At 42.4% G+C, this 27,763-nt stretch overlaps 1 protein-coding gene across 1 annotated transcript; it reads left to right on the top strand.

The window, feature by feature from the left end:
* On the top strand, window positions 1-23,108 carry LOC129111070 (gastrula zinc finger protein XlCGF57.1-like). Its single transcript, XM_054623365.1, has 3 exons — window positions 1-826; window positions 10,373-10,386; window positions 22,407-23,108. Exons 1-3 carry the CDS (start codon window positions 1-3, stop codon window positions 23,106-23,108), a joined length of 1,542 nt encoding a protein of 513 aa, XP_054479340.1.
* The last annotated feature ends 4,655 nt before the right edge of the window (window positions 23,109-27,763 follow it).

Below are 27,763 nucleotides of genomic sequence, written 5' to 3'. Positions count from 1 at the left end.
ATGGAGCAAGTGGATCCACGTCACCGTGCCAACACGGAGGAGAAACCATACCGCCGTCTCTGGTCTTTCTCGGAGCACCTGAAGTATAGTCCCCGTGTGCACCTTGGAGAAAGGCCTCTAACCTGTGACAAGTGTGACAGGAGTTTGACTCAAGGTGTCGCTTTAAAGATTAATCAGCCGACTCATCCTGGAGAGAAACCCTACACCTACGACCAGTGTGGGAAGAGTTTCACACTACGTAGACATTTAAAGATCCATCAGAACATTCATACTAGAGAGAAACGCTTCACCTGTGAGCAATGTGAGAAGAGTCTCACAACACGAAGCAATTTGAAGATTCATCAGCGGATTCATACTGGAGAGAAACCCTACACCTGTGAGCAGTGTGGGAAGAGTTTCAGTCAAAGAAACACTTTGAAGTCTCATCAGAACATTCATACTGGAGAGAAACCCTACACCTGTGAGCAGTGTGGGAAGAACTTCACAGTACGAGGCACTTTCAAGCGTCATCAGCGGCTTCATACTGGAGAGAAACCCTACACCTGTGAGCAGTGTGGGAGGAGTTTCACACAACGAAGCACTTTGAAGACTCATCAGTGGATTCATACTGGAGAGAAACCCTACACCTGTGAGCAGTGTGGGAGGAGTTTCACACAACGAGGCACTTTGAAGACTCATCAGCGGATTCATACTGGAGAGAAACCCTACACCTGTGAGCAGTGTGGGAAGAGTTTCACACAACGAGGCACTTTGAAGACTCATCAGCGGATTCATACTGGAGAGAAACCCTACAACTGTGAGCAGTGTGGGAAGAGTTTCAGCCGACGTCAGGCTTTAAAGAATCATCTAAAGATTCATGCTGGAGAATAAACTATACTGCATCCAAATTCAGTTGTCAAATGTTATTATTGTTTTACTTCCTCTATCAGAGCCACATAAGCTCATACACAACACACAAAATACCTCCTACAAGTAAAAGTCCTGAATTCAAAATTTGACTTAAAGTTACTATGAGGAACTTTCATTTTGTGTTGATTTTGGCGGCCCCTGTGGAGAAAAGTGGTAATGTTTCGAAGCACCAGATTCCCCTTAGAAAACTGCTGAGTTTACTGCAGCGGAGTCTGGTCTGAAGGAGTTTCTGGTGAACCTGCATGATTTCATCTGGTTTCTCCAGAATCCGACCCGGTGGCTCCGATGACGAGCTTTAAGAATAACTTTATAGAAACAGACAATCTTCTCTCTGATGGTCTCGTTTACTGATGGAGGTCTATAGAGGATCAGGACTAAACTGAGACTGATTCAGGACCAGATAGAAGTTCCTTACAGTAACTTTAAGTTAAATAAACTATTCAAAGGAATCAGCTGGAATATGCATCCTCACAAAGCTGAAAACAGTGCTGTTTGTCTTTTTAGAAATACCAAAAGATGAAATTATAAATATGATGCATTGCTGTCATTATAAAAAGGAGTTTAAATAAAACACACACATTAATGCAGCTTTGATATTAATCTAGCAAATTGTTAGCTAGCGTTAAATGCTAACGCTGCTAGATACCGTTAGCTTGTCAGCTAGCTAGTAGCTAACGTTAGCCACTAGCTAAACTATCAAATGGCTGACAGTTTAGCATTTTGAACTTGTAAGATCGTATTCTTTTTAGAAATTGAGTCACTTAAAAGCTAATGTATATGTACCGTATTGCATATACTTGGCATTTAAGTGATTTAAGTAATGAAAACTGAAGATGAACGTTTACCAGAGCTTGTCAAATATATCAAATTAGGCCAAATGGTGATCTGCCAGAATTTCTATTTACTGATTCTTTTCCCCTGCTTTTCATATTTATATCAACAACAAAAACAATTGCCACACGGCTAAGCAGCAAGTTGTCATTTCTGCTTGAAAAGTATTTGGATGAAACTACTGCCACATGGTACATTGTATGATGGAAAACCTTGGACGGTGATATCTCTTGAGACACTAAAACCAGTTTAGCGCATCTGATATTGTGTTTGGCTGCAAGGTGGTGTAGTGCTTAGCACTGTCGCCTCACAGCAAGAGGGGCCCGGGTTTAATTCCTGGGCTAGACAACCTTCTGTGTGGAGTTTGCATGTTCTCCCTGTGTCAGCGTGGGTTCTCTCCGGGTTCTCTGGCTTCCCCCCACAGTCCAAATACATGCAGCTTAGGTTAATTGATGACTCTAAATTGCCCGTAGGTGTGGATGTGAGTGTGAATGGTTGTCTGTCTCTATATGTCAGCCCTGCAACAGACTGGAGACCTGTCCAGGTGAACCCTGCCTTCGCCCATTGACAGCTGAGATCGGCTCCAGCACCCCTGCAACCCTTAACTGGATAAGCAGGTTACAGAAAATGAATGAATGAATGAATGAATGAATATTGTGTTTGACAAATTTACATTTGTGCCTTTGGAAAATGAGCTAGTAGACGTTATTTCTATTTGTTTACTTGTCATGGACCGTACAGACCCTCACTGATATAATGCATTCCCCAGATCTACCCCTGATCTTGACCATCACAACTATATATATATATCCCAAAACTTACTCTAACCTTTAACTCATAGATATGCCCATAGACTGTATGTCTCCTCCAATGAATCGCCACCTTATCGTGGTGGAGGGGTTTGTGTGCCCCAGTGATCCTGAGAGCTGTGTTGTCGGGGGCAATAGCTCCTGGTAGGGTCTCCCAAGTGGTCTCAGGGGAGGGGTCAGACTAAGAGCGATTCACAAACCCTAAATGAATAGGACGATGAAAAGTTGTGGCACCTCGCCCGGAAATGGGAAACCGCCTTGGCACAGCCCAAAAAATCTACTTCGTGCCGCAACCCTGTGGGCCCACCACACGCAGGGATAGGCATTGGGGTTGGGTGCAGTGTGAACCGGGCGGCAGGCAGGGATGGGAACCTGGGCGTGCTGACCCCCGTCATCACAGACTAGCTCTAGGGACATGAAATGTCACCTCTCTGGCGGGGAAGGAACCGGAGTTGGTGCGGGAGGTGGAGCGGTACCAGCTAGATATAGTTGGGCTCACCTCCACGCATAGCACCAGTTCTGGAACCAAACTCCTGGAGAGGGGCTGGACTCTATCCTTTTCAGGAGTTGCCCAGGGTGAGAGGCGCCGGGCGGGTGTGGGGATACTCACGAGCCCACGGCTGAGCGCCACTGTTTTGGAGTTTTCACCGGAGAACGAGAGGGTCGCCTCTCTGCGACTGCAAATTGCGCGGGGGAAGTCTCTGACTGTTGTTCGTGCCTATGCACCAAACGGCAGTTCGGAGTACGCGGCCTTCTTGGAGTCCTTGGGTGGTGTTCTGGAAAGGGTGCCAACTGGGGACTCCATAGTTCTTCTGGGAGACTTCAACGCTCATGTGGGTAACGATGGAGAAACCTGGAGGGGTGTGATTGGGAGGAACGGCCTGCCCGATCTGAACCCGAGTGGTGCTTTGTTGTAGGACTTCTGTGCTAGTCATGGACTGTCCATAACAAACACCATGTTTGAGCATAGGGAGGTTCATAAGTGTACTTGGTACCAGAACACCCTAGGCCAAAGGTTTGTGATCGACTTTGTAGTTGTGTCATCAGACCTGTGGCCGTATGTCTTGGACACTCGGGTGAAGAGAGGAGCAGAGCTGTCAACTGATCACCACCTGGTGGTGAGTTGGATCAGGTGGCGGGGGAGGCTGCCGGATAGACAGAAACGTGTAGTGAGGGTGAACTGGGAACGTCTGGCTGAGGATCCTGTCCGAGAGGTCTTCAACTCCCACCTCCGGAATAATTTCTCGTGCATCCCGGGGGAGGCTGGGGACATGGAATCCAAGTGCGCCATGTTCAGATCCTCCATTGTGGAAGCTGCTGCTAGAAGTTGTGGTCGGAAGGCGAGCAGTGCTTGTCAAGGAGGCCGTCAAGCGGAAGAAGGAGGCCTTTCGGGCTTGGCTAGCCCAGGGGTCTCCTGAATCAGAAGGCAGGTACCGGTTGGCCAGAAGGGAGGAGTTCGGGGAGGCCATGGAGAAGGACTTTCGAATGGCCTCAAGGAAGTCCTGCAAACCGTGAGACGACTCAGAAAGGGGAAACAGGGCTTGCCTCAGGCTGTGCTCAGCAGGGGGGGAGAACTGCAGACCCGGACTGGGGATATTGTCGAGCGGTGGAAAAGACACTTTGAGGAACTCCTGAACCCGACCAACACGTCCTCTGTGGAAGAGGCAGAGTCTGAAGACTCAGGGGAAGACTCGTCCATATGCCTGGCGGAGGTCGTTGAGGTAGTTAAAAAGCTCTTCAGCGGCAAAGTGCCAGGAGTGGATGAGATTGACCGGAGATTTTAAAGGCTCTGGACATTGTTGGGCTGTCTTGGTTGACACGTCTCTTCAGTGTCGCGTGGAAGTCGGGTACAGTGCCTGTGGCCATTGTCACCAATCCTGTTTGGGGACCTCAGGATTTTCCAGTTTGGGGACCTCAGAATCACATCCCTGCTTTTTGCAGATGATGTGGTTAGGCTCGGAGTAGAGCCGCTGCTCCTTCGCGTTGAAATGAAGATTTATTTTAATACCGCCTTCATACCTCCTGTTTCTAAAGAATTATCAGTGAATTATTTGTGACAGTCACATGATTGCGGGGCTTCTCTACGGCGAGTATAAACTAAGCTTTAGCCTACATTTCACCCCAAAAAGTTGTCACTTTCCGGTGCCTTCTTCGCTCTAAAGGACTAAAACTAAATTTTTTAACAGTCCTCCTGAGTCCTCTTTTCCTTGAGCTCCATCTTTTCAGTTAGTCTCTTGAGAGCCACCGTCTGCTTTTTCACCCCTCTTCCTCCTCCTATCAATCTGTGCTCTTTCACTGTTCATCCTCCTGCACCTGTTCTCCTCTCTCTTGATCTTCCCTCCATGTTTCAGAGAGGTCAAACACCTCTCTAAAACATTATAACCTTTATGTATTGTACATATTTGTTTTAGCTAGATGCACATAGTGAACAGGGAGCTGGGTGTATAAACACAGGGTTTTGTTTTTACAGTTGCTGGCCACCAGGTGGCACTAAAGTCCAGTTGAAAATTCAAGTTTAAACAAATCACCTGGGTCAGTGCTTCACAACTTCATATTAACTCCGGCACAGGCACGACCAATAAAAATGATGAGTTGCACTTTGATAGGACGCCTTCGATACAGGCTGAAAACCTACGACCTTAAGTTTAGATTAGATTCACCCTTCTCCTCTTTGTTTGTTCGTGCAGGTTTCTGAAGACAGTGCAGTTGCAGATCTTGTTGCGTCTTTTTCTCCCTCCAAACAAGTTATTTTCTTTTAAAGAACAAGATTAAATGTATTAGTTTTCTTCCAGAAGGATGTTAAATACCCATCCAATAACGTCTGAACTCACAATCTTCACTGTCACATCCATCTCCTCTTTTTCATTTGCATTGCTGCAACAATAGTGATAGAACATTTCATCGGTTGGCTAATTAATCAGGCAGATTCATTACATTTTTAGATAATTAGCCGCTCTCACGAGACCGATAAAGTATAGCCAACACCAGAAAAACGTTACTAAACTAACAATATTTCTTTATTTTTATTTGTGTAAGTCTCTTCAGTGAAGAACACTTTAACTATTTCTATTTATTTTTTAATTCTTGCATTTTTTTTTTACAAAGTTTGTTACCAGTTTATTTAGCTATTTACATTTTTTTTTTTAAATAAATGCACTTCAGACAGATTGCAGATCTGCTTAAGCAAACAGAGACAGTGTTAAAAATAAATGTTTATTTAAGTTCAGCAATTCAAAATAAATGTACACAATTATTTTATTTAATCAGAAGCAAAACAAGCTAAAAACATGACATCAGCGTTATATATCGGCCGCCCTGCTCTAAAATATCGGTATCGGCTATTGAGAAAAGCGAAGTGAGTCGATTATTATTAAAGAAAGATAGCAGGTGATTTTAAGAGCCAGGTTTGATTTAAAGAATTAAGCAACGTGACACAACCTTTAAGAAAACCGTGATCAGCTGAACAACATGTATTTTTTAAATCAACACTTGACATGATGAAGGCTCTCGCAAATGACAAAGTAGTAGAAAACGTAAACAATACTTTTTTGGTCTCAAATGTACGTCTCTACTTATGATTTCATTGAATGTTTCTTTTAATTAAAATGAATCAAATCACTGGCAATAAAAAAGATCTTGGGTAGATAATAATGAGAATATATACGGAGCTGAATTTAAATCATACCCTGCAAAATATCTCGTTATGATTTAAACATATCAGAAGTTCGGGATACAAAATATCTTTCACATGACACTTCCAGGTGTGTCGGTGTTGCTCTGTTTGGGGTTTTTCAAAAGGTTTTGCTCAGACAGGCGTCGATGCTTCACACCTTCGTCATATTAGCAATGACTAGAGAGAGAGAGAGAGAGAGACAAAAGAGGAGAGCGTTAGTGTTTCTGTGTTCTGTTGTTTCTGTGTCAGTGTTGCTTCAGACTTACGTCTCAGGGCCCATATGGCATTTGGATTAACGCAGACCTTTCCCCCTGGTGTGGCGAAGCTGGGACAAATAAACAGAAGTGATTTGAATGAGAGAATGAGGGAGAGTCTAAATGTTTCTGATCGTGTGTTTTTGACGAGATGTATAAACTTACATGATGGCCTCCACACAGCGACGCCCTCGAGATTGTTTTGTATATGTTTCACCAATCACCTTGTTGGTGATATTCGCACTGGAGACCTTAGTGCAGCATGGCAAATTCTTGTTTTTGTTATTTAGTCGTCCTGAGAAGGCCAGAGAGAACGTGAGAGGTTTACAGAATGTGTGTATTTGGCCGAAGCAGATGACTTCAATGCACTCGTGGTGTAGAGGACCGTTGGCGATCCGTGAACCGCGGGTTAATTACACAGTTTAACCGTCACAGTGTTAAATAAAGCTTTATTGACAAAAAAGTAAAAAAATATGCCATCAGACATCTGCAATAATGCTTTTATAGTTACTGCTCTCTGATAATGTTACACATCTGTGTTTAAATCAACAGGAGGAGAGCTAGTAGCTGCTGTAATCAAACAAAACAACAAAATTGATCTGTATCTGCCGATATGGATCATCAATGATCTCCAGTTGGTATCAGCTCCGTATTTTAATAATATAATATAAAAAATATATAATAAAAATGTAAATAAATAAATGTGTGTATATATATATATATATATATATATATATATATATATATATATATATATATATATATATATATATATACAGCGGGTAAAATAAGTATTGAACACGTCACCATTTTTCTCAGTAAATATATTTCTAAAGGTGCTATTGACATGACATTTTCACCAGATGTCGGTAACAACCCAAGTAATCCATACATACAAAGAAAACCAAACAAATAAGTTCAGAAATTAAGTTATGTGTAATAAAACGGAATGGCACAGGGAAAAAGTATTGAACACATGAAGAAAGGGAGGTGCAAAAAGGCATGGAAAGCCAAGATACCAGCTGAAATCTATCAGTAATTAGAAAGCAATCCTGCCCCTTGTCAGTGCAAATTAATGTCAGCTGGTTCAGTCCCAACTGATGGCCTATAAAAAGGTGTCTCACTACCAAGGTGTCACACAAGAAACATCTCATGATGGGTAAAAGCAAAGAGCTCTCTCAAGACCTTCACAACCTTATTGTTGCAAAACATACTGATGGCATTGGTTACAGAAGGATTTCTAAACTTCTGAATGTTCCAGTGAGCACTATTGGGGCCATAATCCGGAAGTGGAAAGAACATCATTTCACCATAAACCGGCCACGACCAGGTGCTCCTCGCAAGATTTCTGACAGAGGAGTGAAAAGAATTATCAGAAGAGCCAAGGACCACTTGTGGAGAGCTTCAGAAAGACCTGGAATTAGCAGGTACAATTGTTTCAAAGAAAACAATAAGTAATGCACTCAACCGCCGTGGCCTGTATGCACGCTCACCACGCAAGACTCCACTGCTGAAGAAAAAGCATGTTGAAGCTCATTTAAAGTTTGCTGCACAACATTTAGACAAGCCTGTGAAATACTGGGAGAATATAGTCTCAAATAGATTTGAAGACTGTTTGTGTGGAAGAATGGGCCAAAATCACACCTGAGCAATGCATGCGACTAGTTTCTCCATACTGGAGGCATCTTGAAGCTGTCATTACCAACAAAGGCTTTTGTACCAAGTATTAAATACATTTCAGTAATCATGTTCAATACTTTTTCCCTGTGTCATTCCATTTTATTACACATAATACCAAGCTGAACATTAGAATATGGGAGAATATGAGATAGTTGTTTAATGGTTTTGGAACTTACTGTTTCCTGCAGATTTCTGGAAGCAGAGACACACTGAGAGCAGGAGGAGACCGATGGACAGGATCTTCAGGGACATGTTGAACGACGGGGTTCTCACTGATCAGGTTGCAGCTACACAAGCTGAAGGAGCTTTGGACGTTTATGGGTGAGTGCAGAGTGGATGGTTTTATAAAGTTGGGCTTGGCTGGAGGCAGCACCTACGACGCGTTTGTTCTGGCCACTGTGCCTTCACACCTCTGCCCCCCATCAGAGAATCTTTTTAGGCTGTCTGTGCAAATTGAAAACCACCAACCACCTGTGACAGCTTTCTGAGAAAACAACTTGAAACACACACACACACACACACACACACACACACACACACACACACACACACACACACACACACACACACACACACACACACACACACACACATAAATAGAGGCTTGTTGACATGGTTTACTTTTGAAATGGTTTTAGCAAAGTCAAACTTCTGTCACGCATATATGAATTATCTGATTTTATTGGCGGTTGTGTGAGACGTTTCAACGAAGCATATCTCAAAAGTTTAGCAAACAAAATCAAATGTATCTGCACGGCAAGAAAACAAGAAGAGATAAGTGACTAAATATGTTACATTAAATTAATACGGGACGCCGACGGATCAGGAATCGGCAGGGGTGCCGACGCGTCAGGAATCGGCAGGGGCGCCGACGTGTCAGGAGTCGGCCGGGGCACCGACGGAACAGGAATCGGCAGGGGCGCAAACGGAACAGGAGTCGGCCGGAACGCCGACGGGACAGGAGTCGGCCGGGGCGCCGGTGGGTCAGGAGTCGGCCGGGGCGCCGAAGGGTCAGGAATCGTCAGGAACGCTGAAGGGTCAGGAGACGGCAGGAACGCCGATGTGTCAGGAGTCGGCAGCAACGCCGACGGAACAGGAATCGGCAGGGGCGCCGATGCGTCAGGAGTCAGCTGGAACGTCAACTGGTCAGGAATCGGCAGGGGCGCCGACGAATCAGGAGTCGGCCGGGGCGCCGACGGATCAGGAGTCGGCCGGGCGCCGACGGGTCAGGAGTCGGCCGGGGCACCGACGGAATAGGAGTTGGCCGGGATGCCGACAGAACAGGAATCGGCAGGGCGCCGACGCGTCAGGAGTCGGCCGGGCCACCGACGGAACAGGAATCGGCCGGGGCGCCGACGGAACAGGAGTCGGCCGGAACGCCGACGGGACAGGAGTCGGCCGGGGCGCCGATGGGTCAGGAGTCGGCCGGGATAAAGTTCTGGAGCTTTATTTGAAGCTGAGAACACAGCAGACAGACAGACAGGCAGGATATGACTCACAGTGGGAAACAGGCAAGGGATCAGGCAGACGGAAACCTGAGGAAGCGGAGGCTAATCTCGTGGTCAGAGACAGAAGGCTGAGTCGGTTAACCGGGGCAGAGGCAAGGTAGGAATACCGTGGTCTGTAAATTGCTGGAAAGTGTAGCATGAAAACAACGAACGATCTGGCAGCGAGTGTGTGAATGAGTGGGGCATTTATACTGCAGGGTGTAGGTGCAGCAGAGTGAGCAGGTGAGAGGGATTGTGCTGATGAGGTGGGTGTGGCAGACAGGTGCACTGCATGAAGACGGGCAGTGCAGGAGTCGGCCTTGGCGCCAACGGTACGGGCGGTGCAGGAGTCGGACAGAGCGCCGACGGGTCAGGAGTCGGCCGGGGTGCTGAAGGGTCAGGAATCGGCAGGAACGCTGAAGGGTCAGGATACGGCAGGAACGCCGATGTGTCAGGAGTCGGCAGCAACGCCGACGGAACAGGAATCGGCTAGTTTCTCCATACAGGAGGCGTCTTGAAGCTGTCATTACCAACAAAGGCTTCTGTACCAAGTATTACATACATTTCAGTAAGCGTGTTCAATACTTTTTCCCTGTGTCATTCCATTTTATTACACATAATACCAAGCTGAAGCTGAAAGGAAAACAGTTCCTGAAATGTTAAAACATTAGAATATGGGAGAATATGAGATAGTTGTTTAATGGTTTTGGTACTTACTGTTTCCCACAGTAAGTCACACTTCTGTCACGCATATATGAATTATCTAATTTTATTGGCGGTTGTGTGAGACGTTTCAACAAAGCATATCTCAGAAGTTTAGCAAACAAAATCAAATGTATCTGCACGGCAAGAAAACAAGAAGTGATAAGTGACTAAATATGTTACATTAAATTAATAGATGTTATGGCCTTAAAGGTACAACAGGAAGTCACAGTGTTGGCTGCAGTTTTTAAACTCAGCACGTAGTTCGCGGTGTCAGTTTTACAGACGGCTTGTTTACAGGGGAGAATGCTTTTGGGGCCGCAGGGGGTTGTTTTCTGCATAATTATGTCCTTTAATTTACTGTCTCATTGTATTATTATAAATCCATGGCTCTCACTCAAATGAAAAGACTTTCTGGTTTGAAAAAGAAATGGTGAAACACCCACCGCTGGACAGTGAGTTACACAGAGAGTGTGAGAGAGAGCGGAGGATGAAGCAGTAGAAAGGATGTTTGTAAAGGAAAAACACACACAGGTGGAAATTAATTCTTTTTTCTCACAAAATAATCAAAAGAAACAATTAGAGTATCAATTAGGAATTGAACAGATGAGCAGATTCGATAAGAGTTCTAGAAAACACCAGAAAAACGTTACTAAACGAAATAAATTTCTTTATTTTTATTTGTGTAAGTCTCTTCAGTAAAGAGCACTTTAACTATTTCTATTTATTTTTTAATTCTTGCATTTTTTTTTACAAAGTTTGTTGATTACCAGTTTATTTAGCTATTTATATTAAAAAAAAAAAAAGATAAATAAATGCACTTCAGACAGAGTGCAGATCTCCTTAAGCAAACAGAGACAGTGTTAAAAATAAATGTTTATTTAAGTTCAGCAATTCAAAAAAAATGTACACAATTATTTTATTTAATCAGAAGCAAAACAAGCTAAAAACATGACATCAGCGTTATATATCGGCTGCCCTGCTCTCAAATATCGGTATCGGCTATTGAGAAAAGCGAAGTGAGTCGATTATTATTAAAGAAAGATAGCAGGTGACTTTGTATTAATTTCCTATTTATGCACATTACTGATTTTGCTTCTTCCCCGGAGTCCTCGTGCTTTCTCGTCTCGCAGGTTCCCAGGAATCGGGGTTATATTTGGACTGTCATCTTGCCACCTGCTGAGGCCCTGCTGACACCCACTACTACTACCACTATCATTATTAGTCACATTACTATTATTATTGCCTGTACTATTACGCTTATTGACTTGCTTCTACCCTGGAGTCTTTGTGCTTTCTCGCTTCGCAGGCTTCTATAAATCGTGGCTGTACCTGGACCGTGGACGTGCATCCTGCTATGGCCCTGCTGACACCCACTGCTACCACCATTATTATTATTAGTCACATTATTATTACTATTACCTGTACCATTAAGCATTTTAGCTTTACTTCCACCCTGAAGCCCTTTTTGCTTTCTCGCTCTGCAGGTTTCCATGAATCGTTGTGGTACCTGGACCGTAGTCGTGCCTCCTGCTGTGACCCGGCTGACACCCACTGCTACTTCGATTATTATTAATCACATTACTATCCCTATTTCATAATTATAATTCTACTATAATAATTGCTGCTGTTATTATAAGTAGTCTTATTATATGAATCATTTATGTCATATACATTGAATGTGTTGTATCTAAGAACTGTTATGCTGTTCATTCTATACACATGACATCTATTGCATTCTGTCCATCCTGGAGAAGGATCCCTCCTCTGTCGTTCTCCCATAGGTTTCTTCCTTTTTTCTCCCTGTTAAAGGGGATTTTTAGGGGAGTTTTTACTGTGCTGATGTGAGGGTCCCGGGACAGAGGATGTCGCATGTGTACAGATTGTAAAGCCCTCTGAGGCAAATTTGTAATTCTGGGCTATACAAAATAAACTGAATTGAATTGAATTGAATTTGAAGAGCCAGGTTTGATTTAAAGAATTAAGCAACGTGACACAACCTTTAAGAAAACCGTGATCAGCTGAACAACATGTATTTTTTAAATCAACACTTGACATGATGAAGGCTCTCGCAAATGACAAAGTAGTAGAAAACGTAAACAATACTTTTTCGGTCTCAAATGTACGTCTCTACTTACGATTTCATTGAATGTTTCTTTTAATTAAAATGAATCAAATCACTGGCAATAAAAAAGATCTTGGGTAGATAATAATGAGAATATATACGGAGCTGAATTTAAATCATACCCTGCAAAATATCTCGTTATGATTTAAACATATCAGAAGTTCGGGATACAAAATATCTTTCACATGACACTTCCAGGTGTGTCGGTGTTGCTCTGTTTGGGGTTTTTCAAAAGGTTTTGCTCAGACAGGCGTCGATGCTTCACACCTTCGTCATATTAGCAATGACTAGAGAGAGAGAGAGAGAGACAAAAGAGGAGAGCGTTAGTGTTTCTGTGTTCTGTTGTTTCTGTGTCAGTGTTGCTTCAGACTTACGTCTCTGGGCCCATATGGTATTTGGATTAACGCAGACCTTTCCCCCTGGTGTGGCGAAGCTGGGACAAATAAACAGAAGTGATTTGAATGAGAGAATGAGGGAGAGTCTAAATGTTTCTGATCGTGTGTTTTTGACGAGATGTATAAACTTACATGATGGCCTCCACACAGAGACGCCCTCGAGATTGTTTTGTATATGTTTCACCAATCACCTTGTTGGTGATATTCGCACTGGAGACCTTAGTGCAGCATCGCAATCTCGGTCTTTTGTTATTTAGTCGTCCTGAGAAGGCCAGAGAGAACGTGAGAGGTTTACAGAATGTGTGTATTTGGCCGAAGCAGATGACTTCAATGCACTCGTGGTGTAGAGGACCGTTGGCGATCCGTGAACCGCGGGTTAATTACACAGTTTAACCGTCACAGTGTTAAATAAAGCTTTATTGACAAAAAAAGTAAAAAAATATGCCATCAGACATCTGCAATAATGCTTTTATAGTTACTGCTCTCTGATAATGTTACACATCTGTGTTTAAATCAACAGGAGGAGAGCTAGTAGCTGCTGTAATCAAACAAAACAACAAAATTGATCTGTATCTGCCGATATGGATCATCAATGATCTCCAGTTGGTATCAGCTCCGTATTTTAATAATATAATATAAAAAATATATAATAAAAATGTAAATAAATAAATGTGTCTATATATATATATATATATATATATATATATATATATATAGCGGGTAAAATAAGTATTGAACACGTCACCATTTTTCTCAGTAAATATATTTCTAAAGGTGCTATTGACATGACATTTTCACCAGATGTCGGTAACAACCCAAGTAATCCATACATACAAAGAAAACCAAACAAATAAGTTCAGAAATTAAGTTATGTGTAATAAAACGGAATGGCACAGGGAAAAAGTATTGAACACATGAAGAAAGGGAGGTGCAAAAAGGCATGGAAAGCCAAGATACCAGCTGAAATCTATCAGTAATTAGAAAGCAATCCTGCCCCTTGTCAGTGCAAATTAATATCAGCTGGTTCAGTCCCAATTGATGGCCTATAAAAAGGTGTCTCATTACCAAGGTGTCACACAAGAAACATCTCATGATGGGTAAAAGCAAAGAGCTCTCTCAAGACCTTCACAACCTTATTGTTGCAAAACATACTGATGGCATTGGTTACAGAAGGATTTCTAAACTTCAGAATGTTCCAGTGAGCACTATTGGGGCCATAATCCGGAAGTGGAAAGAACATCATTTCACCATAAACCGGCCACGACCAGGTGCTCCTCGCAAGATTTCTGACAGAGGAGTGAAAAGAATTATCAGAAGAGCCAAGGACCACTTGTGGAGAGCTTCAGAAAGACCTGGAATTAGCAGGTACAATTGTTTCAAAGAAAACAATAAGTAATGCACTCAACCGCCGTGGCCTGTATGCACGCTCACCACGCAAGACTCCACTGCTGAAGAAAAAGCATGTTGAAGCTCATTTAAAGTTTGCTGCACAACATTTAGACAAGCCTGTGAAATACTGGGAGAATATAGTCTCAAATAGATTTGAAGACTGTTTGTGTGGAAGAATGGGCCAAAATCACACCTGAGCAATGCATGCCACTAGTTTCTCCATACTGGAGGCATCTTGAAGCTGTCATTACCAACAAAGGCTTCTGTACCAAGTATTAAATACATTTCAGTAATCGTGTTCAATACTTTTTCCCTGTGTCATTCCATTTTATTACACATAATACCAAGCTGAAGCTGAAAGGAAAACGACTCCTGAAATGTTAAAACATTAGAATATGGGAGAATATGAGATAGTTGTTTAATGGTTTTGGAACTTACTGTTTCCTGCAGATTTCTGGAAGCAGAGACACACTGAGAGCAGGAGGAGACCGATGGACATGATCTTCAGGGACATGTTGAACGACGGGGTTCTCACTGATCAGGCTGCAGCTACACAAGCTGAAGGAGCTTTGGACGTTTATGGGTGAGTGCAGAGTGGATGGTTTTATAAAGTTGGGCTTGGCTGGAGGCAGCACCTACGACGCGTTTGTTCTGGCCACTGTGCCTTCACATCTCTGCCCCCCATCAGAGAATCTTTTTAGGCTGTCTGTGCAAATTGAAAACCACCAACCACCTGTGACAGCTTTCTGAGAAAACAACTTGAAACATGTTTGCACACACAACCACAAAACAACTTGAAACATGTTTACACACACACAACACACACACACACACACACACACACACACACACACACACACACACACACACACACCCACACACACACACGTATAAATAGAGGCTTGTTGACATGGTTTACTTTTGAAATGGTTTTAGCAAAGTCAAACTTCTGTCACGCATATATGAATTATCTGATTTTATTGGCGGTTGTGTGAGACGTTTCAACGAAGCATATCTCAAAAGTTTAGCAAACAAAATCAAATGTATCTGCACGGCAAGAAAACAAGAAGAGATAAGTGACTAAATATGTCACATTAAATTAATAGATGTTATGGCCTTAAAGGTACAACAGGAAGTCACAGTGTTGGCTGCAGTTTTTAAACTCAGCACGTAGTTCGAGGTGTCAGTTTTACAGACGGCTTGTTTACAGGGGAGAATGCTTTTGGGGCCGCAGGGGGTTGTTTTCTGCATAATTATGGGGGGGAATGTTTTATAAAGCTGTGAAGATGAAAGTGAAAATCAAAAATGCTTTTTTTGTGGAAAAATGAAGTTGTGACACTTTCAACAGGTTGCTGTCATTGTGGGTGATTAAATGTGCCAACCACTAACCACATGCAGCTGCCACATGCCATAATGTACATTATATAATCAGAAATAACTATTTTAGTGTAGTCTTCCGATGAAGTATTTCTTTCTGGGTAAAACCATTAGACTTTTTCTTGCTTTTTCAGAGAACGAAGTCAGATAAGATGCAAATGAAACATATGAACACTGAGTGCAGGATCAAATGTGCAACGTTTATTTCTGGCCAATTTCATGTTTTCACAAGTTTTCTAATAAATAAATAGCTCAAAACATTTTCTCAGGACTGTAATCACTAAATTGTACACAGTTACTTGTAAACATTGATAAATACACTTGGTAATAATAAATACTGGATACTTCTATCAGCACTGGTCCTTTAAATTAAACCAATAAATAATTTCACTCTAAAGGCATTGAAAGAAACTAGATATTCAAAATAATAATAATTTAACATAATTCTGTTCTTGAAGTGCTTTTTTCAAACATTAGTTTGTATCAAGGGTTGAGGTGATAATCGTGAACTTCTTGGTGAATTTCATCTTTGTTTTTTTATCGGCTGGAGGTGGAGAAGATGCCACTCGTCGCCGTTTCTGAAATGGTTTCACCAGCAGGCGTCTTGGATGTGGAGGGGAAAGAGGAAGAGGAGGAGGAAGAAGTGGAGGCGGTGGAGGTGATGATGGAGAGGAGGGAGACGGGAGACAAGGGGATCGGAGATACAGTAGTGGATCGGGCTGCTGCTTCCCTGTGAGAATAAAAAAAGGAAAAGAAAATTAAATTACACCACACGCTTATTATGGAATGAGTGAGTGTAGAAAAAGACAAACAAACGTGGAAAATGAACTCACCGGAAGGCTTGGATCTTGGGGCGAACCCAACGAGCGTTCAGCTGACTGCAGAAAAGACCCTTCTCTGTTTGAAAGCTGCAGAAATGACAAAGAAATACAACGTCAGTACTGTGTAGGCTGTTAGAGTACAAGCTGTTAGAGTACAAACTGTTAGAGTACAAGCTGTTAGAGTACAAGCTGTTAGAGTACAAACTGTTAGAGTACAAACTGTTAGAGTACAAACTGTTAGAGTACAAACTGTTAGAGTACAAGCTGTTAGAGTACAAGCTGTTAGAGTACAAACTGTTAGAGTACAAACTGTTAGAGTACAAACTGGGATCAGAATCAGAATACTTTATTGATCCTTGGTGTGAAAATATGTATTTACAGTTGCTCTTATATACAGAATAAAGAAATATAAGCAATAAAAAAAGGATTAAACTAAAGTAAAGTTTTATTGGACGTATTGCACAGCTGAATTATTGCACAGTTTAATCATTATTGCACAGTTTAATCATTATTGCACAAAGAGCAATCAGAAATATGAGGTGTATATTATTAACTATGTAAGAAGTTGATTTAAAGTTTGTATAATTAGCTAAAAAAGAATCAATTAACCAGTTAAATGGGAGGTAGAGGCTTAAATGGGTCTTTCTTTTCAGAACCATCAGATGTAGGACTTCAGGTACCGTGTGTATTAAATGTAATAGTTTGTAAAATTCTGTTCATGGCAAATATATAGAAATAACGTAAAAAAAACAAAGCTATTAAAAATATGGAGCACTTTTTCAGACTGCATTCCTGTTTTGGAAATGATATATATTTTTCCTAAATGTATTACTAATCTTTGTACTCACATGACGGCTCTGACACACGGCGGGTTGGGCAGCTGCACCATGTATCCTAAGATCGGATCGGTTATCTCCGTTCTTGTGACTTTCGTGCAGCAGGATGCCAGCTTTTCTGCTGAAAGGGAAACAGATGAGAGTTAATAAAAAAAAAATATATATATATAAGAAATGTATTTTTGTAGCACTAATAGGCAACACAAAGTGCTTTAACAGATTACACAAGAAACTATAAAAACAAGCGAACAAAAGGGAATCGAATAGAATCAATACAAGCACAACGAAACAAGAACTTTTTTTTCTTTGTTGATCTAAATCTTGATCTCACCTGCTGATCCATACTGAACCACAGCCACCAGGAAAAAGACGACCAGCGTGCTCTTCATCATGCTTCCACAGTTTTCCATTTTCATTAAAAAATAAAGGATGATAGACACGAGATTGAACGGATGAATCCTGAGTGAAGTTAACTCTGGTTGTCTTTCTTTTCCCTTCGTCTCCACAGAGCTTGATGAACTGACGCCGTCTGGGGACAGCAGGACTTTTAAGGCCTGCAAAAGCAGAAGCGGTATCTCCGGTTAGTCATCTTCCTTCTCTTTTTCTTTTTCCATCCTCTCTCTCTCTCTCTCTCTCTCTCTCTCTTCGTCTGAATGAATGACCCGCTCACGTATCGGGGTTATTCCACAAAGCATCTGACCAACAGGAAGCACTTTCATCATCGCGTTTCTTTGGAAAAAAGTCTAATAATACTTTTTTATTTCTGATTAACTGATCACGTGGGTTGTTAGGAATCCCTAACAGGCCAAAGGTCAACCCTAAAGCCATAACTTGTATCATTACATTTATTAAAGCTTTAAAATAAAAGTACTCTTCTTTAAGGAAACAGAACAATCATGACTAGAAGCGGAGAGAACTCAAACATGTCTTTAGTGCAGAATAACACAGTTATAATGACATAAATCATAAAAAAGAAACTAAGCTCAAGTTGAATTTCTTTGATAATTAGTTTTACAAAAATTGGCAAACACTAGAATCTATATTTACAAAGACAAATTCAAGTTGCTACAAGTGTAACTAATGTTGGAATAAAAATGGAGAGCAGTTTACAGCCTCTCCTCTCTGCTCTGTGTTCGGAGCCAGAGCCTTCAGTTATCAGGCTCCTCTTCTGTGGAACCAGGTTCCAGTTGCAGTCCGGGGGGCCGACACACTCACCACTTTTAAGAGCAGGCTTAAGACCTTCCTTTTTGATAGCGCTTATAGTTAGGGCTGGTTCTGGTATCACCTAGATATGCTGCTATATGCCTAGACTGCCGGGGGACTACCTAGGATACACTGAGCTCCTCTCTCCTCTTCTCTCACTCCTTCTTTATGTATTAATTTCCTATTTATGCACATAATTGATTTTGCTTCTTCCCCGGAGTCCTCGTGCTTTCTCGCCTCGCAGGTTCCCAGGAATCGGGGTTATATTTGGACTGTCATCGTGCCACCTACTGAGGCCCTGCTGACACCCACTACTACTACCACTATCATTATTAGTCACATTACTATTATTATTCCCTGTACTATTACGCTTATTGACTTTGCTTGTACCCTGGAGTCTTTGTGCTTTCTCGCTTCGCAGGCTTCTATAAATCGTGGCTGTACCTGGACCGTGGTCGTGCATCCTGCTACGGCCCTGCTGACACCCACTGCTACCACCATTATTATTACTAGTCACATTACTATTACTATTACCTGTACCATTAAGCATTTTAGCTTTACTTCCACCCTGAAGCCCTTTTTGCTTTCTCGCTTCGCAGGTTTCCATGAATCGTTGTGGTACCTGGACCGTAGTCGTGCCTCCTGCTGTGAGCCGACTGACACCCACTGCTACTTCCATTATTATTATTAGTCACATTACTAATACTATTCCCTATTTCATAATTATAATTGCTGCTGTTATTATAAGTAGTCTTAATTTTTTCCTTTGTTACTCTGCCTACTACTCTTATTATATGAATCATTTATGTCATATACATTGAATGTGTTGTAACTGTTATGTGGTTCATTCTGTACACATGACATCTATTGCATTCTGTCCATCCTGGGAGAAGGATCCCTCCTCTGTCATTCTCCCAGAGGTTTCTTCCTTTTTTTTTTAGGGGAGTTTTTACTGTGCTGATGTGAGGGAAGGACAGAGGATGTGAGGGAAGGACAGAGGATGACGCATGTGTACAGATTGTAAAGCCCTCTGAGGCAAATTTGTAATTTGTGATTCTGGGCTATACAAAATAAACTGAATTGAATTGTTCAACAGCAGTTTAGTCCAAGTTTCTCTGAATTGTTGTCACATGACTGCTGGTCTCAGATGAATCAATTATGTCTTCATAGTTCCACTGAAGAGCTCAGGATTTAATGTCTTTCACAGAATCTGATTCAAGCACACGGTTTATTTGGGGCAAATGAGACATGTAGAATAAAATGTTTTTAATGACATATCACAGTTTTTGTTTCAGTTGCTTTTTCTGATGAAAGCGTTTGTCACACGTGGTGTGTTTAAGGACCATTGGAAAGATGGAAATCTGATGATAATGACGTTTTTTTGCAGCATCTGGATTTGATAAACGGTGTAGTTTTAACGAAAACATGCTTTTCAACCCGGCCAGCAGGTTAAAGCATTTACAAAGAAAAAAGGTATGAATGAGTCTGTAGATTTAAGATACTGTAAATCTGCCTCATTTCAAGACACCCTTTTTTTTCAAGGTGAAACTATTTTGAGGAAGTCGCTGTTGTGGCATTTATTTCATCATTGAATGTGTCAATCGTTCTGGGCAGAAATTGCTCCAAGTTTGGTCACGAAAGGCTCCACTACAGTGACACTCAGACATCTCAACACGGACCCCTGAGTACAAACCCATATGTAATACACTAATCAGAATTATTCACTCCTGTGTGTGTCAAACATTATGTAGTTATGTCTAAAAATAAAGAGAGAGGAGTCAAATGATTCCACAACAGAGTCGTGATTAAGAGTTAGTCCCTAATTAAAGGTTAGCTTCTGTTATTCACTGAATAGTGTCTTATTTAATCACTTTAATTAGTCAAAAAATGTATAAAATCATTGTCTTCAGTATAGATTTTGTTTGATATCATAGTGCCTAACCTATGCCACGACAATAATGAAAGTTGATCAAAAACTAGGAGCTGTTTATAGCAGTCTGAATGTTTGCAGGCACATCATTTCATTTGATACAAACATATACATCTCTCTTACTTTGAACAAGCATTATAATAATAATAATAATTTATTCGCACATATATTGTCCAGTAGGAAGAAGCAAACATAATCAGATGCTCGCTAGGAGACTGATCATGGTCTTGACATCCATACAATCAGCAATGGTATCATTGCATATTTGGCGACGCAAAACACGGCTGTTATACGTCAACATATTTACATTAGTTTTGTACATGAGAAACCGTTGGTTAATAGCAACAGACGTCTGACTATACATCAATCCAACAGAACATAGGCGAACGAAGGCATTATCGCTATTATGCACAGTGCATAGAAACGGAGAGAAGCGGGATAACAATTGACAATCTTAGATGTTGACATAAGACTAGGTAACAGATTGCAATGAGTAGTGTGTTTTACATTTGTACAGTAAACTTTCTTTTCCTTTTCATGTTAAAATAAATGTCAAAAATTCTTGTCAAAGGCTTAAAAACATTGAAAATCATTTTCACAAATATGTCTCAGACATATCCAATTCATTCTTAGACTTCAGTTATTTGAAAGATGCACGACGTAAACAGGCAGAGGAACAAGGCCTGTGTGTTATTTCTCAGAGTTTCACGTGTCCGACTGGATTATCTTGCTTATGTCCTTATTGTTTATTCATGTTTTCTCCGTCTTACTGTCTTTGTTTCATGATGACAGAGTTGACTCACAGATGGAGAGACGTCTAGAAGAACAACCAGCAGCACAATGAGCTCATCAGAGGTAAACTTTAACTAGAAGATATCACCATGAAACTTCTTCAGTTGATTATTCACATTAATGTAATTCTTATTTTTTGTAGTACAAGTTTTTCAGAAATGTTATGATTTAATATGCAAATGAGGCATTATCTAATGGTAACTGTTGGTGAATTTAGAAGAGATCTCCAGACTTTGGCACATTTCAACTGAATTTTGTTGCTAGGCAACAGCTTGGGTCCATGTTTACTTCCTGTCATTCACATACACTGCAACCAGAAATAAAGTTTACCTTTAAAACTGTGAAATAGTCATTATATTTTATATATATATTTGTGATCCTGACAGCTTGTTTAAAGGCAGTTTCTGAATACATGAATACTATCAGTATTTCTCCATAGACAGTATGTATGTACATAGTACTTAGATACTCTTTAAAATAAAAAATCTCACATTTTACAATATGAAATCATTAAATCAATTGATTTAAGGATTTTGTTTTCAATTGTGGCCGCTGTGTTTTCCTTTCAACTCTAACGATGAAGTGTTTTGAATTTGCCACCACTCTGTTTTGCACCTCTTTTCCTGGTAAATCAAGCAGAGGCTCATGGGTAATGTAGTAGATAGATGGATCATTTCAACTCAATTTTGTCAAAAAGTGCTAAAATGGAGCATTTCAGAAAGAGGGTGAACACAGGTATATTCCGGCAGACAGTGTGATGAAAATAAAGATGTTATTTGAACATTAATGCATGTAAACATTTTCTAGTAGAAACCCCAAAAAACGAGTTTGAACTTGAACATGAGCACAATATGTCTCCTTTAATATGGAAAGCTATTTATTGACATGCTATGATTTCTGAGATCCACCAATTAATATCTTCTTACACTCTTTCTATCTTTCTCTGTCTGAATGTTTTTGCTTAAAAAAAACAGACGTCCACAAATCCATCCGGACCTTTTGGGGAGAGCGAGGAGAGTTTCATGATGGAGCAAGTGGATCCACGTCACCGTGCCAACACGGAGGAGAAACCATACCGCCGTCTCTGGTCTTTCTCGGAGCACCTGAAGTATAGTCCCCGTGTGCACCTTGGAGAAAGGCCTCTAACCTGTGACAAGTGTGACAGGAGTTTGACTCAAGGTGTCGCTTTAAAGATTAATCAGCCGACTCATCCTGGAGAGAAACCCTACACCTGCGACCAGTGTGGGAAGAGTTTCACACTACGTAGACGTTTAAAGATCCATCAGAACATTCATACTAGAGAGAAACGCTACACCTGTGAGCAATGTGAGAAGAGTCTCACAACACGAAGCAATTTGAAGATTCATCAGCGGATTCATACTGGAGAGAAACCCTACACCTGTGAGCAGTGTGGGAAGAGTTTCAGTCAAAGAAACACTTTGAAGTCTCATCAGAACATTCATACTGGAGAGAAACCCTACACCTGTGAGCAGTGTGGGAAGAACTTCACAGTACGAGGCACTTTCAAGCGTCATCAGCGGATTCATACTGGAGAGAAACCCTACACCTGTGAGCAGTGTGGGAAGAGTTTCAGTCAAAGAAACACTTTGAAGTCTCATCAGCGGATTCATACTGGAGAGAAACCCTACACCTGTGAGCAGTGTGGGAAGAACTTCACAGTACGAGGCAATTTGAAGATTCATCAGCGGATTCATACTGGAGAGAAACCCTACACCTGTGAGCAGTGTGGGAGGAGTTTCGCACGACGATGGGATTTGAAGACTCATCAGCGGATTCATACTGGAGAGAAACCCTACACCTGTGAGCAGTGTGGGAGGAGCTTCAGCCGATGTCAGGCTTTAAAGAATCATCTAAAGATTCATGCTGGAGAATAAACTCACACCTGTGAGCGCCGCCACGCAGAGAATCTGGATCTCTTAGCTGTAAAAAAATGACTTAATTTGTAAATGTTGTCGTCAAAATTTCAATAATATCTATACTGCATCCAACTTGAGTTGTCGAATGTTATTATTGTTTTACTTCCTCCATCAGAGCCACAGAAGCTCATACACAACACACAAAATACCTCCTACAAGTAAAAGTCCTGAATTCAAAACTGTGCTGTGTTTGTTCTGGTGAACCTGCATGATTTCATCTGGTTTCTCCAGAATCCGACCCGGTGGCTCCGATGACGAGCTTTAAGAATAACTTTATTGAAACAGACAATCTTCTCTCTGATGGTCTCGTTTACTGATGGAGGTCTATAGAGGATCAGGACTAAACTGAGACTGGTTCAGGACCAGATAGAAGTTCCTTACAGTAACTTTAAGTTAAATAAACTATTCAAAGGAATCAGCTGGAATATGCATCCTCACAAAGCTGAAAACAGTGCTGTTTGTCTTTTTAGAAATACCAAAAGATGAAATTATAAATATGATGCATTGCTGTCATTATAAAAAAGGAGTTTAAATAAAACACACACATTAATGCAGCTTTGATATTAATCTAGCAAATTGTTAGCTAGCGTTAAATGCTAACGCTGCTAGATACCGTTAGCTTGTCAGCTAGCTAGTAGCTAACGTTAGCCACTAGCTAAACTATCAAATGGCTGACAGTTTAGCATTTTGAACTTGTAAGATCGTATTCTTTTTAGAAATTGAGTCACTTAAAAGCTAATGTATATGTACCTTATTGCATATACTTGGCATTGAAGTGATTTAAGTAATGAAAACTGAAGATGAACGTTTACCAGAGCTTGTCAAATATATCAAATTAGGCCAAATGGTGATCTGCCAGAATTTCTATTTACTGATTCTTTTCCCCTGCTTTTCATATTTATATCAACAACAAAAACAATTGCCACATGGCTAAGCAGCAAGTTGTCATTTCTGCTTGAAAAGTATTTGGATGAAACTACTGCCACATGGTACATTGTATGATGGAAAACCTTGGACGGTGATATCTCTTGAGACACTAAAACCAGTTTAGCGCATCTGATATTGTGTTTGGCTGCAAGGTGGTGTAGTGCTTAGCACTGTCGCCTCACAGCAAGAGGGGCCCGGGTTTAATTCCTGGGCTAGACAACCTTCTGTGTGGAGTTTGCATGTTCTCCCCGTGTCAGCGTGGGTTCTCTCCGGCTTCCTCCCACAGTCCAAAGACATGCAGCTAAGGTTCATTGAAGACTCTAAATTGCCCGTAGGTGTGGATGTGAGTGTGAATGGTTGTCTGTCTCTATATGTCTGCCCTGTGACAGACTGGCGACCTGTCCAGGTGAACCCTGCCTTCACCCATTGACAGCTGAGATCGGCTCCAGCACCCCTGCGACCCTTAACTGGATAAGCAGGTTACAGAAAATTAATGAATGAATGAATGAATATTGTGTTTGACAAATTTACATTTGTGCCTTTGGAAAATGAGCTAGTAGACGTTATTTCTATTTGTTTACTTGTCATGGACCGTACAGACCCTCACTGATATAATGCATTCCCCAGATCTACCCCTGATCTTGACCATCACAACTATATATATATATATATATATATATATATATATATATATATATATATATAAACTTACTCTAACCTTTAACTCATAGATATGCCCATAGACTGTATGTCTCCTCCAATGAATCGCCACCTTATCGTGGTGGAGGGGTTTGTGTGCCCCAGTGATCCTGAGAGCTGTGTTGTCGGGGGCAATAGCTCCTGGTAGGGTCTCCCAAGTGGTCTCAGGGGAGGGGTCAGACTAAGAGCGATTCACAAACCCTAAATGAATAGGACAATGAAAAGTTGTGGCACCTCGCCCGGAAATGGGAAACCGCCTTGGCACAGCCCAAAAAATCTACTTCGTGCCGCAACCCTGTGGGCCCACCACACGCAGGGATAGGCATTGGGGTTGGGTGCAGTGTGAACCGGGCGGCAGGCAGGGATGGGAACCTGGGCGTGCTGACCCCCGTCATCACAGACTAGCTCTAGGGACATGAAATGTCACCTCTCTGGCGGGGAAGGAACCGGAGTTGGTGCGGGAGGTGGAGCGGTACCAGCTAGATATAGTTGGGCTCACCTCCACGCATAGCACCGGTTCTGGAACCAAACTCCTGGAGAGGGGCTGGACTCTATCCTTTTCCGGAGTTGCCCAGGGTGAGAGGCGCCGGGCGGGTGTGGGGATACTCACGAGCCCACGGCTGAGCGCCACTGTTTTGGAGTTTTCACCGGAGAACGAGAGGGTCGCCTCTGCGACTGCAAATTGCGAGGGGGAAGTCTCTGACTGTTGTTCATGCCTATGCACCAAACGGCAGTTCGGAGTACGCGGCCTTCTTGGAGTCCTTGGGTGGTGTTCTGGAAAGGGCGCCAACTGGGGACTCCATAGTTCTTCTGGGAGACTTCAACGCTCATGTGGGTAACGATGGAGAAACCTGGAGGGGTGTGATTGGGAGGAACGGCCTGCCCGATCTGAACCCGAGTGGTGCTTTGTTGTTGGACTTCTGTGCTAGAAGCACCATGTTTGAGCATAGGGAGGTTCATAAGTGTACTTGGTACCAGAACACCCTAGGCCAAAGGTTTGTGATCGACTTTGTAGTTGTGTCATCAGACCTGTGGCCGTATGGAATCCAAGTGCGCCATGTTCAGATCCTCCATTGTGGAAGCTGCTGCTAGAAATTGTGGTCGGAAGGCGAGCAGTGCTTGTCAAGGAGGCCGTCAAGTGGAAGAAGGAGGCCTTTCGGGCTTGGCTGGCCCAGGGGTCTCCTGAATCAGAAGACAGGTACCGGTTGGCCAGAAGGGAGGAGTTCGGGGAGGCCATGGAGAAGGACTTTCGAATGGCCTCAAGGAAGTTCTGGCAAACCGTGAGACGACTCAGAAAGGGGAAACAGGGCTTGCCTCAGGCTGTGCTCAGCAGGGGGGGAGAACTGCAGACCCGGACTGGGGATATTGTCGAGCGGTGGAAAAAAACACTTTGAGGAACTCCTGAACCCGACCAACACGTCCTCTGTGGAAGAGGCAGAGTCTGAAGACTCAGGGGAAGACTCGTCCATATGCCTGGCGGAGGTCGTTGAGGTAGTTAAAAAGCTCTTCAGCGGCAAAGCGCCAGGAGTGGATGAGATTGACCGGAGATGCTAAAGGCTCTGGACATTGTTGGGCTGTCTTGGTTGACACGTCTCTTCAGTGTCGCGTGGAAGTCGAGTACAGTGCCTGTGGAGTGGCAGACCGGGATGGTGGTTCCCATTTTTAAAAGGGGGACCGGAGAGTGTGCTCCAATTATAGGGGTATCACACTGCTCAGCCTCCCCGGGAAAGTTTACTCCGGGGTGCTGGAAAGGAGGCTCCGGCCGATTGTCGAACCTCGGATTCAGGAGGAGCAATGCGGATTCCGTCCTGGCCGCGGAACAGTGGACCAGCTCTTTACCCTTGCAGGTCTGTTGGAGGGGGCATTGGAGTTTGCTCATCCAGTCTACATGTGTTTTGTGGACTTGGAGAAGGCCTTCGACCGTGTCCCTCGGGGAGTCCTGTGGGGGGTACTGTGGGAATATGGGGTACCTGGCTCGTTACTACGAGCCATTCGGTCCTTGTATGACCAAAGTGAGAGCTGTGTCCGGATACTCGGCACAAAGTCGAGCTTATTCCCAGTGAGTGTTGGCCTCCGCCAGGGCTGCCCATTGTCACCAATCCTGTTTGGGGACCTCAGGATTTTCCAGTTTGGGGACCTCAGAATCACATCCCTGCTTTTTGCAGATGATGTGGTTAGGCTCGGAGTAGAGCCGCTGCTCCTTCGCGTTGAAATGAAGATTAATTTTAATACCGCCTTCATACCTCCTGTTTCTAAAGAATTATCAGTGAATTATTTGTGACAGTCACATGATTGCGGGGCTTCTCTACGGCGAGTATAAACTAAGCTTTAGCCTACATTTCACCCCAAAAGGTTGTCACTTTCCGGTGCCTTCTTCGCTCTAAAGGACTAAAACTAAATTTTTTAACAGTCCTCCTGAGTCCTCTTTTCCTTGAGCTCCATCTTTTCAGTTAGTCTCTTGAGAGCCACCGTCTGCTTTTTCACCCCTCTTCCTCCTCCTATCAATCTGTGCTCTTTCACTGTTCATCCTCCTGCACCTGTTCTCCTCTCTCTTGATCTTCCCTCCATGTTTTAGAGCGGTCAAACACCTCTCTAAAACATTATGACCTTTATGTATTGTACATATTTGTTTTAGCTAGATGCACATAGTGAACAGGGAGCTGGGTGTATAAACACAGGGTTTTGTTTTTACAGTTGCTGGCCACCAGGTGGCACTAAAGTCCAGTTGAAAATTCAAGTTTAAACAAATCACCTGGGTCAGTGCTTCACAACTTCATATTAACTCCGGCACAGGCACGACCAATAAAAATGATGAGTTGCACTTTGATAGGACGCCTTCGATACAGGCTGAAAACCTACGACCTTAAGTTTAGATTAGATTCACCCTTCTCCTCTTTGTTTGTTCGTGCAGGTTTCTGAAGACAGTGCAGTTGCAGATCTTGTTGCGTCTTTTTCTCCCTCCAAACAAGTTATTTTCTTTTAAAGAA

The sequence above is a fragment of the Anoplopoma fimbria genome, chromosome 21, assembly GCF_027596085.1.
Source record: "Anoplopoma fimbria isolate UVic2021 breed Golden Eagle Sablefish chromosome 21, Afim_UVic_2022, whole genome shotgun sequence".
NCBI lineage: Eukaryota > Metazoa > Chordata > Actinopteri > Perciformes > Anoplopomatidae > Anoplopoma > Anoplopoma fimbria.
The sequence above is the reverse complement of the archived record's forward strand: the minus strand, read 5'-3'. Positions and strand labels throughout refer to the sequence as shown.

Bases quoted from the DNA above. Each gene is read 5' to 3' on its own strand.
- LOC129111070 (XM_054623365.1), top strand. From the start codon at position 1: ATGGAGCAAGTGGATCCACGTCACCGTGCCAACACGGAGGAGAAACCA.